This window comes from Chionomys nivalis, chromosome 12 (assembly GCF_950005125.1).
Source record: "Chionomys nivalis chromosome 12, mChiNiv1.1, whole genome shotgun sequence".
NCBI lineage: Eukaryota > Metazoa > Chordata > Mammalia > Rodentia > Cricetidae > Chionomys > Chionomys nivalis.
In genome coordinates this window covers 70,277,689-70,292,972 of record NC_080097.1, presented here as the reverse complement: position 1 = coordinate 70,292,972, position 15,284 = coordinate 70,277,689, and the positions used below count along the sequence as shown (strand labels likewise).

General features: G+C 40.5%; 1 protein-coding gene across 1 annotated transcript; it reads right to left on the bottom strand.

Annotated features, from left to right (window-relative positions):
* Nucleotides 1-510: 510 nt before the first annotated feature.
* On the bottom strand, nucleotides 511-11,180 carry LOC130884722 (glycine cleavage system H protein, mitochondrial-like). Its single transcript, XM_057785854.1, has 2 exons — nucleotides 11,157-11,180; nucleotides 511-1,008 (listed from the first exon to the last, which is right to left on the bottom strand). Exons 1-2 carry the CDS (start codon nucleotides 11,178-11,180, stop codon nucleotides 511-513), a joined length of 522 nt encoding a protein of 173 aa, XP_057641837.1.
* Between the last annotated feature and the right edge of the window lie 4,104 nt (nucleotides 11,181-15,284).

Here is a 15,284-nt window from a genome sequence, read left to right as displayed (position 1 = left end):
AAGACACATGAAGTCTTTTAGCCAAAATCCAGTGGTGGATGTGGACAAGTTACAATATTATGGGAGATTTATAACACTGTTATCGTGAATTATGAAATTCTCATAATCACTGAGTAGGATCTCACCAAGTAACTCTGGCTGGCTTAGAACTTGTTAGTAGACCAGGCTGACCTCAAACTAACAAAAGATCTGCCTGTTGAGTGCTGGGATTAAAGGATAGGTTCATCACCAAACCCAGCTTCATAACCATTTTTTTTTTACCATAGATGATCAAGAATTCTAAACACCAGTGCTTAACCCCTCGTTTAAATACCTAGCATGAGAATTATATGTACATTGTGTTTATCTGCACTCATCAGGAAGTTGGGTTTTTTAAGTAGCACTGTAGAGAATAGTTTCCTTCCATCAGTATTGCTAAAAGTTACTTCAAATCTACTATCCTCCACTAATTTAAGACAAGCATCCTGGAGCAGGTTACCCCACAGTTCTGTTGGGAGTGGGGTGCCGTGTTCATTCCTCAATGGATTTCACATACTTTTCATAGGCTTCTTCACTCATTAGATCATCCAGCTCTGAAGGGTCACTCAGTGCCATCTTGATCAGCCAACCATCTTCATAACAGGATTTGTTGATGAGCCCCGGGTTTTCTGCAAGAGCCTCGTTGACTTGGGTCACCTCTCCCCACAGAGGGGAGTAGAGTTCACTGGCGGCCTTCACACTCTCCAAAGCACCGAACTCATCTTGTTTTTTCAATTTTGTCCCAACTTCAGGCAGACTACAGTAAACAACATCTCCCAAAGCTTCCTGTGCAAAATTGCTGATTCCCACTGTTCCAATACCATTCTCTGTGGTTATCCATTCGTGTTTCTCTGCGAATTTACGCATTGACTGCACAGCGGATCCAGTGCGCAGCGCGCGGATAGCGGCAGCGCTTGGCACCCAGGGCCCCGGCGGGCAGGAGGCCAGGGCGCTGCGCAGGCTGCAGGCCACGGCCCGCGCTCCTAGCCACTGGCAGCGACATGATGGGGGTTCCTAGGGTAACCGCACTGCGCCTCCACCACTGGGCGTAACATTTGTAATTGTTGATTGAACTATTTTTCCTTTCTGTATCATGATGGCTTTCAAATTTGTCACATAAATTTAGCATTTCTGATACTGATATTTACTGATTGCCTTTTGAAGAATTCAGTTTGAGTTAATTTTGGATTTTGGCATGACTTATTTTTTTATTAAATTGAAACACACAAAAGAGAGACATAAAGTGACAATTAAGAAGCCCTGTAGCCTCATCCCCGCTTATGCATGGCATGCACACGCTCTCTCTTTTTCCATATATATATATATACATATATGTGTATATATATGTATATATATATATTTCTCTCCATATTTATATGTTAAATATATATGGGTATATATATCTCCATAAGAAGCAGGGTGAATGTCAACGAGGACAAACTTTGATATACTAATTAAGTATATCAAAACCAAATTGTTGAAAGCTTACGATAACAGAAAGGCAGACAGCTGTGTTTTACACATAGAAGAGATCTGAATGGCAGGCATGCATCTCATCAGAAACCAGCATTGCAGAATGAGGTCAGAAAGGGGCTTTCTCTAGTTATTCTCAACACAAGTGTTGATGTTGACACCTGTCTCCGACATTCTGGATGCCTGGGAGTCTAGTGAGTTCCAACACACCAGGAAGTAGAAAAAGCAAAGGCAAGAGCTGGGCCTTGTGGGAAAGGCATGCATTTCCAGGTATATAGGAACCTGAGGCAGGAGGATCACAAATGGAAGAATTGCCTGGACTGTAGAGAGAGTTCAAGGCCAGCCTGGGAAACTTAGTGAGATAGTCTATAAGTATGAAAGCCCAAAGAGGACTGGAGCTGTGTACAGCACAGTAGGAAAGTATTTCCCTAGGATGCATGAAGCCCAGGTTCAATCTCAAATACCACCCCTCACTCCCACTTGGAACAAAAATTAACAGAAAGACTTACTGAAGAGAGTAGAACAAAAGCTTTGTCTTGCTTACTTCATATACTCCCAAGGTGCCACAGTTTGTTGCCAAGAGACACCCCCGCCCTGTCAAGCCTGTGTTTTCTTTAGTAAGGGAAAGTAAGAGCATTGTGAGTGAATGCCTGGGTTCCTAGAGTTGTTTCCAGTCCTTCTTCAACAAAACATGATTGTCTCATTTGAATGATTAAAAGAAGTAGGGAAAAGAGAGGGAGAGACTGTGGACTTCCTAAACACTCTCTGGATGCACGGGAAGCTGAGTGTGAGCCACCTGAGCTTGCCTGGGTGTCTAGAGGCCTCTGGGCAATCCAAATCTTCCTCTCTTCTGTGCTTGTTCCTTGACCTCACCCTGGTAGAAAGTGTGGGAAAGTATCTTACTGCAGATATCTGTTCAAGCAACAATGAAAAAAAAAATCAAACACGATCGATCACTTCAGGGAATTGTCCTGATTAAAACAAACAAGGTGGTCCCAGAGCCTGATGTTGTTTTGTGGGACACAGAGAAGACATTCAATCTTAAGAATCTTTCCCCCTCCTCAAGAAGGAACGAGAGGAGAGGAGTGGGCATATCTACCCCAAAAGTCCAAGAGAGCTCTAGAACGCCTCGTTGGACTGTGGGGTAAGGGTGTTTTCTTTGAAGCTATTCACTGGAGAGTAAAGGAGCTGATTGTTAGTTCAAAGAACACGAAGAATCATAGGAACAAGGCTCTACCAAAAGAATAGAAATCATTAATTGCTTGAAAAAGAACTTCATAGTTTTATGGAAGTTTTTAGTGAGCCATGAGAGGCCGCATACAGACAACTAGAAAAATCAGAAAAACAATACAGAAGCAAGCTAAAATGTGCAACACAGAGAAAGTGTATGAGGTGGAAATTCCGAGGGGAAGAACCAAATGAAAACTTTAGCAGAGTACAACAGCCAGCTTTGTCGAGCAAGACTGTTTGTGAATTCAAAGATAGGTTATTAAAAAATATCCAGAGGCCAGGCAGTGGTGGCGCACGCCTTTAATCCCAGCACTCGGGAGGCAGAGGCAGGCAGATCTCTGTGAGTTCGAGGCCAGCCTGGTCTACAAGAGCTACTACCAAAAAAGCTATGGAGAAACCCTGTCTCAGAAAAAGAAAAAAATATCCAGAGGAGGAAAGAAAATAATGGAAAGGAGCGTAGAAAACCCGAGACCCCTGAGAAACGCCGCCAGGAAAACTCCCCTTTGTGTCGTGGGGATCTTAGAGGGAAAAGAGACAGATAAACGATAGGCACATAATGCATGGTGGCACATCGGGAGCCTCGGATTTGGGAAACTGAGGCAAGAAGATGATGGATTCGTGGGTAGTCTGGGGTGCTCAGAGAGGCAAAAGTGGCTGCAAACTTCCGAAATGTGGGGACATCCAGCTGTGTAAACTATGAAGTTCTCTGGTAAGGTTCAACCTAAAGAAACTTACACACATCGTAGTCAAACTGTAAAATCGAAGACAACGTCAAAAAAGAAGTTGGCAAGGAAAGAAGGCTCATGAAAGGCATTTTATTCCCTTCCCTGTAGCTGTGAAGATTCCCCTGACAGAAACAAGGCAAGAGAGAACGGTTCCAGGGCCTAGTGCATCATGACAGGGAGGTCAGGGCAGCCTGAGTAAGGCAGCTGGTCACGTGGTATCTACTGTGTGTGTGTGTGTGTGTGTGTGTGTGTGAACAGAATGCTGCTGGCACTTCTATTCAGCTCCAAAGAGAATAGGATCCCAAAAAGCCAGTACATGCAGCAGAGACAAATCCCAGTGCCATTATCGTTGGCCCCTCAGTCTGCCTCAATTGTCAACCACATTCAGAGGATCCAGTTTGATCCCATGCTCATTCATTCCCAGTCCAGCTGGAGTCTTGGGATAACACTAACCAAAGAAGTGAAAGACTTATGACAAGAACTTTAACTCTTTGAAGAAAGAAATTGAAGAGGATACCAGAAAATGGAAAGATCTCCCATGCTCTTGGATTGGTAGGATCAACATAGTAAAAATGGCAATCCTACCACAGACAATCTATAGATTCAATGCAATCCCCATCAAAATCCCAACAAAATTCTTCACAGAACTTGAGAGAACAATAATCAACTTTATATGGAAAAACAAAAAACCCAGGATAGCCAAAACAATCCTATACAATAAAGGAACTTCTGGAAGCATTACCATCCCTGACTTCAAACTCTATTACAGAGCTACAGTAATGAAAACAGCTTGGTATTGGCATAAAAACAGAGACGTTGACCAATGGAATCAAATTGAAGACCTGAATATTACTCCACACACCTATGAACACCTGATTTTTGACAATCTAAAATTATACAATGGAAGAAAGAAAGCATCTTCAACAAATGGTGCTGGCATAACTGGATGTCAACCTGTAGAAGAATGAAAATAGATCCATATATCACCATGCACAAAACTCAAGTCCAAATGGATTAAAGACCTCAATATAAATCTGACCACACTGAACCTGACAGAAGAGAAAGTGGGAAGTAGCCTCCAACGAATGGGCATAGGAGACCACTTCCTACATATAACCCCAGCAGCACGGACAATAAGGACAACAATGAATAAATGAGACCTCCTGAAACTGAGAAGCTTCTGTAAAGCAAAGGACATAGTCATTAAGACAAAAAGGCAACCCACTGACTGGGAGAAGATCTTCACTAACCCCACAACAGACAAAGGTCTGATCTCCAAAATATTTAAAGAATTCAAGAAACTAGACATTAAAATTCTAAATAACCCAATTAAAAAATGGGGTACTGAACTGAACAGAGAATTCTCAACAGAAGAATTTCAAATGGCCAAAAATACTTAAGGACATGTTCAACTTCCTTAGCTATCAGGGAAATACAAATCAAAACAACTTTGAGATACCATCTTACACCTGTCAGAATGGCTAAAATCAAAAACACCATTGCTAGCCTATGCTGGAGAGGATGTGGAATAAGGGAAACACTCATCCATTGCTGGTGGGAATGTAAACTTGTGCAACCACTTTGGAAATCAGTGTGGTGGTTTCTCAGAAAATTGGGAGTCAACTTACCTCAGGATCCATCTAGCAATACTACTCTTGGGAATATACCCAAAAGATGCCCAATCATACTGCAAAAACATTTGTTCAACTGTGTTCATAGCAGCATTATTTGTAATAGCCAGAACCTGGATACAACCTAGATGCCCCTCAATGGAAGAACTGATAAAGAAAGTGTGGCACATCTACACATTAGAGTACTACTCAGCGGTAAAAAAACAATGACATATTGAATTTTGCATGCAAATGGATGGAATTAAAAAACACTATCCTGAATGAGATAACCCAGACCCCAAAATATGAATATGGTATGTACTCATTAGTGGATTCTAGCCATAAACTAAGGACATTGAGCCTATAGTTCATGATCCTAGAGAAGCTAAGTAATAAGGTGAAGTAATATCTCCTCCTAGAAACTGGAAGCAGGCAAAAGTTGGAGGCATGGGGGCAGGGAGGTAGAGGGAAGGGGAAAGGGGGAGAGAGGGAGGATAAGGGAAGGGTTTGGGAGAGCTTAGGGGAGTGGGATGGTTGAGATGGAGAAAGGAAGGATATGGGACCAGGGAAGGGGATATCTTAATTGAGGGAGCCATTTTGTGGTTGACAAGAGGCTTGGCTTTGGAGGGGTTCCCAGGAGTACACGGGATGACCTCAGCTAGGACCCTTGTTAATGGAGGAGAGGGTGACTGAACTGGCCTTGTCCCATAGTCAGACTGATGACTATCTTGAATATCACCATAGAACCTTTGGCGACCGATGGAGACAAAGACAGAGACCCACATGGGAGCACTGGACTGAGCTCCCAAGGTCCATTTGAAGAGCAGAAGGAGGGAGAATATGAGCAAGGAAGTCAGGACCATGAGGGGTTGGTCCACCCACTGAGACAGTGTGCCTGAGCTAATGGGAAACCAAGTCTTTTGTGTGTAAACATGCACATGACATCAGAGGTTGACGTGCTTCTCCACTTTATTTTTGGAACAGTGTCTTTCACTGAACCTGGACTTCTGTTTTTCTGTTGGCACAGAGGTTGTGATTTAACTGCTGCTGTTTCAGTCAGCAATTGTGGCTTCGTAGTTACTGGCCTGCTTCTCTGGAGGTGGCCTGGTCACTCAGGTCATGGTAAGGTGGAAATTCCATTCCTGCAGCCACCAGCTCTGCCGATGCAGCCAAATATAGTTTTTAATTAAATCTCTGTTGTATGGAGCTGCGGGCAGCGTTCCTACCATCAGCTCCCGGTCGCTTGGCTGGCTTATGCCCCGAAATAACAATACGCAAACTGTATTCATGTTAACACTGCTTGGCCCATTTCTATTAATGTGTGTAGCACCATGAGGTGCGCTTACCGGGAAGATTCTAGCCTATGTCCATCCTGGGTTGGAGCTTCATCACATCTGCCCTGGAGAGCAGAGGCATGGTATCTCAGCTCACTTCCTCTTCCTCCCAGTATTCTGTTCTGTTTACTCCACCCACCTATGTTCTAACCTATCAGGCCAAGCATTTTCTTTATTAATTAACCAATGACCTTCCTCCATCATTTCCCCTTTTTCTGTTTAAACAAAAAAAAAAGGAAAGCTTTAACTTTAACATAGTAAAATTACATACAACAAAACAGTTATCAAGCAAGAATTACAGTTACAATATTTACATCAATTTTATCTTTATCATAACTAAGGAAAACTATAACTAACTATTCTTCAACTCTATCAAAGACTCGAGAAGGATACAATATTACCCAAGTAAACAAGAAATAAGCAACTTCCAAACTCTAGAAATAACAGAGACATCTTGCTGCCTGGACAGTCACCCAAAGTTTCTCTGTACCGTTGGGGCATCCATCTTCGGCCTACAGGCCCATAGTATCCAGAGACATTTTCATGAAGCAGGAAATTTCAAAGGCAGTTCAGTCACTATCTGCTGTGTCCTGCAGAATGTCTCGCAGACTCTTTCATGAGTCAAGAACCCCACAGAATCATCTCACCTTTAGGCAAGTTCAGCACTCCTCTCTCTGAGGGTTCTCTGTATCCAGTTTATACAATAGTCCAGGCAAGAGCAATTTCTTGGCCAAATGGCTATCCAACTCCATAAGGAGCTTCTTTGATGCCCATCTTCCTCAGGAAATAGATTGGTGCTGCCAGGAGCAGAGTGTCTCATTGTCATGAAAAGCCCTAAGTTATTAAAACATTTAAAAATGCCATATTCTGTAGTCTTTGAAAGATATGAAAAATGCCTATTTAACTGAAACATATCTCTATATATCTAGAAAATCTAACTAACATGACTACAAGCTTGACTATTATTGATAATTATCCATTAACAACCTATATGCATTACATTTTTACATGAACTACACAATCACAATACCTCAATCAATATCAGAAATATATAAACATATATATACATATAACAAAATTTACCTTAAATTTATATCAACGAAGCAAAATTTATATCAATGTAAATTAATCATATCTATATCATATCCCCCTTTAAACATAAAAGAACATTTATAAACAGTATTTGGGAATATGGGTGCAGTTTTTTCTCTCCAAATTGCTTCCTGCTGAATGGGGGGTGCTGTTAATCAGATCTTTCATGGTGTAACCTGTGTGTTAGTTTGGTCTCAGTTGACAGTTGAGTGAAGTAATTTTCTGAGGGTGTTCACAGCAACCTTTCAGGAGGGCATGGTCTATCATACCAAACTGGGATAGAAGCAATCCACAGGGTCTCATCCTCTGTGAAAACAAACGAAGACTCTCTCCAAAGCATCATATCCTTAGACCCAAATTCTGAAGTCATAACACCCTTATGATATCCATTCTAGTTTAGCTTGGAAGCCCATATAATGAAATGTCTCTCTGTAATTAGCTCCTTCACAGTCAAAAATTTCAAAGAAAACACAATAATACAAAGTTCTATTTATCAAGAAGACTTGGGAGTCAGAGGCTGGGGTGAAACCCTGCTAGCTCAGAGAGGTTGAGGAGCAACTAACTGACCTTCTCTCTTTGCCAGAAAATCCCCACACCACTCAAGGCCCCTCCCTGCTACTTCCTGTCCATCTCTCTATCATCTTCCAGATGGCCTCTGACTCTATATGATTACTTTCTGCCAACTAGTTGCTAACTCAATCTCCTGGTCCAAGGTTGATTTTATTTAATTAATGCAAACACAAACTCCAGGTTCACAGCGCAATGGAATATTCCCGCAATGCTGGATCTTACTGACTCTGATGGACTAGCAAAGCAGGAGCCCCAGGGCTGCTGTGCCCAGATGTTATGTGGGGGTTAGATCAGGCTTTGGTTCTCAGAACTTACATTAGCAGCTTACAACTACCTGCATCTTCCATTCTAAAGGAGTCAATACTCTCTTCTGGTTTCCTCTGGCACCAGGCACACACATGCTACACATGCAGGCATGCATGCAAACACTCAAAATAAAATAAAAATAAATCTCCTGAAAAAAAAAAGATTAAAGTAAGTCAGCTATGAAGGGGCAGATGTTACGTGGATAGCACAGAAGAACAAAGAACTGCAGCTGGGGTTGTAGCCCAGGGATAGAGTCCTTGTCCTGGCAGGCGCAAGGCCTGGGCTAGACGTGCAACAGTGCAAAATGAACACCTTCAGAAGTGCTACAGGTACTGATGTACTAGCAAATTTGAGGGCCTGGAAGGAAAGGATTAATTCTCTGAAACATGCAACCTATCAGTAGCAAATCATGAAAGACAGAAATCCTGAAATTGTTACCAGACAAGAAAGAGAATTGAATAGGTGATAAGAGAAACTCCCACCCAAAAGAAACTCAGCTACAGTGACTTCTCTTGTGAGTTGCCAACATTAAAAGTTAATAGCATTCTTTTCTCTTAAAAAAGTTTAATTATGGGGGCTGGAGAGATGGCTCAGTGGTTAAGAACACTGGCTGTTCTTCTGGAAGTCTTGAGTTCAATTCCCAGCAACCACATGGTAGCTCACAACCATCTATAAAAGAGCTGGTGCCCTCTTCTGTCATGTAGGCATAGATACAGGCAGAACACTGTATACATAATAAGTAAATCTTTGAAAAAATTTAAAAGGATGGAGCACTTCCACTAAGTCTATGAGACCTATATCACCCTGCAGCAAAGCCAGACAACACAAGGATGATGGACAGGAAGCACAGACCCTGTCCCCAACAGACATGGGCACAAACCTGTTCAATGCTGTATGAGAAATAAAAACCGGCATTGTGGTAGAGGACCATATACCACGACCAGGTGAGATTAATTCTTGGGAGGCAACTGTGCTTCAATACATAAATCACAATCATAGTAAAAATGTGGTCACACCACAGAAATGAATGGTGAAGATCTGAGCCCACTGGGTGCAGAGAAAGTAGATGAAGAATTTGAATTAGGCATGGGAGGTGTTTACCTTAACCTAATAGAGGCCACACTTAACAAGGCCACAGCTAATATACCAGCATAGAATCTGGAAATAACTTTTAGTGCGGATGTCCAATTCTCAATACTTCTGCCAATAGAACACTTCAATGAGAAAAAAAAAATCAAAACCAAGAGGCGTCCGAGTCAGGAGGGAAGAAGTAAAATAGTCTCTGGAAGATGACACTGTCATCTGTGTATGTGTCTGCCTATGTATGGCATATACTTGTAGGTGCAAATATATGTTTTTATGTATGCATATACCTATATACATGAGCATAAATATGCAAACACGTATCTACCAATGTATGATATATGTGCATGTATTATATATCTTTGTATGTATATATACACACATATATGCAAATATGTATATATCTATGCATGCACACATACACATATTTACTTATATATGTATCTACTTATGTGTATATGTTCATATATGTATGTATATATGTGTATAAATGTATCTATCTATATCTTCTAACATCTATCTACCTATTATCTGTCTGCCTACCTAACTATTCAATATTTTTTAAATTGCCACAAGGAAACTCTTAGTACTAATAAACACATTTAATGAAGTGGAAGGATACAAAATTAACATACAAAAATCAATTATTTCTTCACACTGGCAATAAGATACCTGAAAAAGATTAAGAGAATACTCTCATAATAGAGTAAAAAAGAATACATTTAGGAACAAACACAAGAGGTGTAAGACATAGAACATTAATTAAAAACTGAAGAATAAACAGATACGTGGAAAACACACCGTGTTCATGGATCGGAAGAGTTAATATTTTCAAATTTTCCATGCTACCCAAAGTGATAGACTCAATCAGTTCCCACCAACACTGAATAGCATTTTTTTTTTATAGAAATAGTAAAACAATCCTAAAATAGACAGGACTCCAAATAGCTAAAGCAATCCTGATTATGAAAAACCTGGATGACCACAATACCTGTATTCAAATTATATCATAAATCCATAATAGATTAAAAATAGATGTATAGCTCAGTGAATCAGAACAAAGAGAAAGAAACTTACATATACTTGATTAATTTACAAAGTCATCCGTAATACACAATGGGGAGAAGATGGTCTCCAATAAAGATGCTGAGAAGCCAGGTATGACGGTACATGCCCACTTAGGGGTCTTAGGAGGTGATAGCAGGTGGATGATCTAGTGGAGGGCAGTTTGGGCTATTCTTACGGTGAATGCAGTCTGTCTGTGCTACCTGGGAAGACTCTTCCTTGAGCGACAGTAGCAATGATGTGTTGGAAAGACTGTCCTATGCAAAAAATATCTTTATGTGAAATCTGATTTAAGATTAAGTAAAGATGAAAATGTAAGACCCAAATCTACAAAACTCTTAGAAAATATGGTAAAGTTTCCAGGGCTTGAGTTTCGCAGTATTGTTTGCACACTGGTGGGTGAACACAGCTGATAGAGGTAAAAACACGTGGGACTCTGTCAGACAAACGATCCTGGAATCAGCAGTGTCATAGGAGTAGACAGCTTGTTTGTTTTCTGGCTGCCCAGACTCCCGAAATAACCACACAGAAACTGTGTTAATTAAATCACTGTTTAGCCTATTAGGTCTAACGTTTTATTGGCTAAGTCTTACATCTTAATTTAACCCATTTTCATTATTTTATATTTTACCATGAGATTTGTGGCCTACCGACAAGGTTTTGGGCAGCTCCATGGCTTCTTCTTGACTCCACCTCCTTTCTTCCAGCATTCAGTTTAGTCATGTCCCGTTCCCCTCTCTCCCTCCTACATACCCTATCACAAACCTAAGACAATTTTTTTTATTAACCAATGATATTTACAGAATACAGAGGGTAATCCCACATCACCTCTCCTTTTCTGTTTAAATAAAAAAGGTTCTAACTTTAACATAGTAAAATTACACATAAAAACAGTTATCAAGCAAGAATCACAGTTACAATATTCATATCTACTTTATCTTTTATGATAACTAAAAAACTATAACTATATATTCTTCAACTCCGTAAAAGACTCCAGAAGGATATAATATTACCTAAGTAAACAGGAAGTGCATTGTAAGCAACTTCCAAAACTCTAGAAATGACAGAGACATCCTGTTGCCTGGACAGTCACCCAAAATTCTTCTGTATCATTGGGACATCCATCTTCAGCCTACAGGCCCATAGTATCCAGCAGACTTTTCCATGAAGCAGAAAATTTCAAAGACAGTTCCACCTATATTGGTAGTCTGTCAGTCACTTTCTTCTGTGTCCTGCAGAATGTCTGACAGATTCTTTCATGAAGCAGGAACCCCAAAGGACTGTCTCACCTTTAGGCAAGTTCAGCAGTCCTGCGGGTCCTGCATGTCCAGTTCATCAAGCAGTCCAGGCAAGAGCAGTTTCTTGCCCAAATGGAGAGTAAACACCATAAGGAGCCACTTCGATGCCCATCTTCCCCTTGAAGTAATTGGTGCTGCTAGGAACAAATGTGCCTCATTGTCATGAAAAGTTCTAAGTCCTTAAAACATTTTAAATGCCATATTCTGTAGTCTTTGAAAGGTTTGAAGAATGCCTATCCATCTGAAATACATATCTGTCCATCTAGAAAATCTAACTAACATGACTACAAGCTTGACTATTATAGATGATTAGCTATTAACCTATATTTCTTAATTATGCATTACATTTTTAAATGAGCTACATAAACACAATACCTTAATCAAGAACATATATATATATATATATATAAATTTATATCAATAAACCAAGATCCATACCAATGCAAATCTCTATAGTATATCCCCTTTAAATGTAAACAGACATTTTACATTTACATAAATAAGCAGTATTTGGGAATATGGGCGTAGTTCTCTCCAAACTGAAGAAGTGGTTGACAGTACCAGAGTGGGAGAAAACATGTATAGACAGCAGATCTCCAAAGAGGTTAATGCCCAAAACATACAAGAAACTCATAACACTACACAGAAAATGGAATTTTAAAATGGGAGAGAATCAAATAGATACTTTACCATAAAGACATACAGATATCCAAGTGCTGTATAAAATGTTGTGATTAATTATCAGAGAAATGTGATAGAAATATCACACATGTCTTTTTTTTTTTTTTTTTTTTTTGGTTTTTCGAGACAGGGTTTCTCTGTGGTTTTGGAGCCTGTCCTGGAACTAGCTCTTGTAGACCAGGCTGGTCTCGAACTCACAGACATCCGCCTGCCTCTGCCTCCCAAGTGCTGGGATTAAAGGCGTGCGCCACCACCGCCCGGCTGAATATCACACATGTCTTTTAAAAAGTGAGAAGATATGAGTTATTGAGGCTGTGGAGCAAAAACAAATCCTGATAAGATGTTGCTAGGAATGCAAGTTGGTTCAGCCATTTTAGAGCATTGCATGGGGTTTCCTCAAAAGCTAAAAATAGGACTACAGCACACAGACAGGTAAACACACACACACACACAGAGTAAATAAAGCATAAAAGTATAACATCTTATAATCATTGTTTGTATCAATTATTATATAGAAATTAATGAAAATATTTTCAATGAAGTTATTATTTAAAAACTATGTCTTTATTGAAACTTTTTGTTCCTAAAGGAGGTAAGGCTTTTGATTTTATTTTGGAAGAGGGTTTTATTATATAGACCAGGTGGCCTCGAACTCACAGAGATCCATCTGCCTCTGCCTTCCGAGTGTGGGATTAAAGATGTATCTCCACACCTGTCAATATGTTGTCTGCTATAGCTTGTCAAACCTTATCTTTTAGTTGGAGCATTTTCTCAGTCACATTTAGTGTTATTACTGACGCATTGCAGTTCCATTCACCATCTGTGGTCTTCTTCTATACCATGGGTTCTGTATTTTACTTTCCTTCGTTTCTTGCTTTATTTTCAAACAAGCATCTCTATGAGTGTATCTCTTCTATTATCTTGTAGTACACGAGTGTATCTCATTCATTACCCCATAGTTTTTTTTTTTAATCTACAGGAACACACATATATTTGAAGCTTTTTTCCTGAGGGATGATTTCTCTGTATAACACTGGAGCTGGCTGTCCTGGAACTCGATACATAGACCAGGCTGGCCTCAAAGTCACAGAGATGCACCTGCCTCTGCCTCCCAAGTGCTGGGATTAAAGCTATGCACCATCACTGCCCGGCTAGTTGATGGTTACCTTTGATTTGTTAGTCAATATGAAATAAGGCATTTACTACTCTTCCCATGCAAGTACCTTGAAATTCTCTAAACTCCTCTCCCACTTCCAATGAAAAAAATGAGTAACTTTTTAAATGTTATGTGGATGTGTGTGTGTCTTAGTGGGTGTATGCACATGCGGTGGACATCAGAGGCTAGAAGAGAGTGTTGGATCCTCTGGAACTGAACTAACAGGTTGTGAACTGCCGTGTTGGTGTGGGGGACTGAATCCAGGTCCATCTCTAGCCTATCTCCCCCCAGCTTTATGGTTTTAGTTTGAGTATTTTAGTTCTACATGTACTTTAAACCCTACCTAATATTACGTTTTTACTAGAACTAACATTAGCTTTCCATTTCTCTCTCCCTCCCCCCTACATGCATGTATATGTATGTTTATGTATATGTATATGCAAATATGAATATATATGTATATCAGCTTTACATAATAGCACTAGTCTACATCCCCAGGCACATAGCTGATATTTCACTTTAGGCTTTTCTTATATCTTGGTTGATTTTTTTGAAAATTTACACACTGTAAACTTTATCTGCTTTTATGCATAAGTCTATAGATTTTTGTTAGTCACGTTGTGCATTTACCATAACAAGCTTGATTTGCAACAATGCATCGTTCCAAATTTCTGGCTGTTATAATCAACTCTGCCCACCTTTAAGCTCTGAAACTGCAAAGTCTGTTTTTCTGTGTGGCCTTCTAGTGCTGACTCTTTCCACACAGCAGAGTGCAGTCATGTCGTAGGTGACTGCCGCAGTGCAGTTGTGTTAGTTGTATACTTGTACTAAATGGTGCTTCTTCGTTTGTTTCAGGAGAGACATCTGGGTTGCTTCCCGTTTGGGACAATTATGAATAAATCTCTCCTAAACGTTCATCATTTGTCGTGAATAGATAGCTAGGAGTGGGTTGCTCTTTCGGACTGTGTACGTGTTTGTTAAAGATACTGTCAGGTGACTTTCCGAAGAGGCTCTGCTATTGTGCATTCCCAGCAGCACGGTGAGGGTTCCTGATGAGTCTGCTCTTGTCAGTGCTTGGCGTTGCCACTCGTTCCTTTTCATCTCTGTCGCTGTAATAGGTATGCCATAGTATTTTATGGTTGCTTCAATTTGTGTGTCCCTTGTGACTAGTTATACTGAACATATTTTCATGCACTTATTAATTATCCATATATCTCCTTTTTGATGATATGTGTGTTTAGAATTTCTACCATTCATAAGATTGGGTTGGGGACTATCTAGATGGCTCAGTAGTTAAGAGCATGTCCTGCTCTTGCAGAGGACCTGAGTCAATGGGAAGCCATCACTAAATGATGCTTTAGCTCTCTGGTCTTTCATTTAGTGTGTGTACACATACATTTGAAGATGTACGCGTTTGCTTATGTACATGTGTGTGCCTGTGAGAGCTTGTGGTACCACACGCATGCAGGTCCCTGTGGAAGGCAGGTGAAGGTGTCAGATAGCCTGGACTGGAGTTGCAACTGCTGTGAGTTGCCTGATTGGGTTCTGAGGCCACGCCTGAGCCCTCCGCAGGAGGAGCAAGTGCTCTGACTCCTGCGCTCTCTCCCCAGACCTTTATTCACATTCCTTTGAGGTTTGTTTGT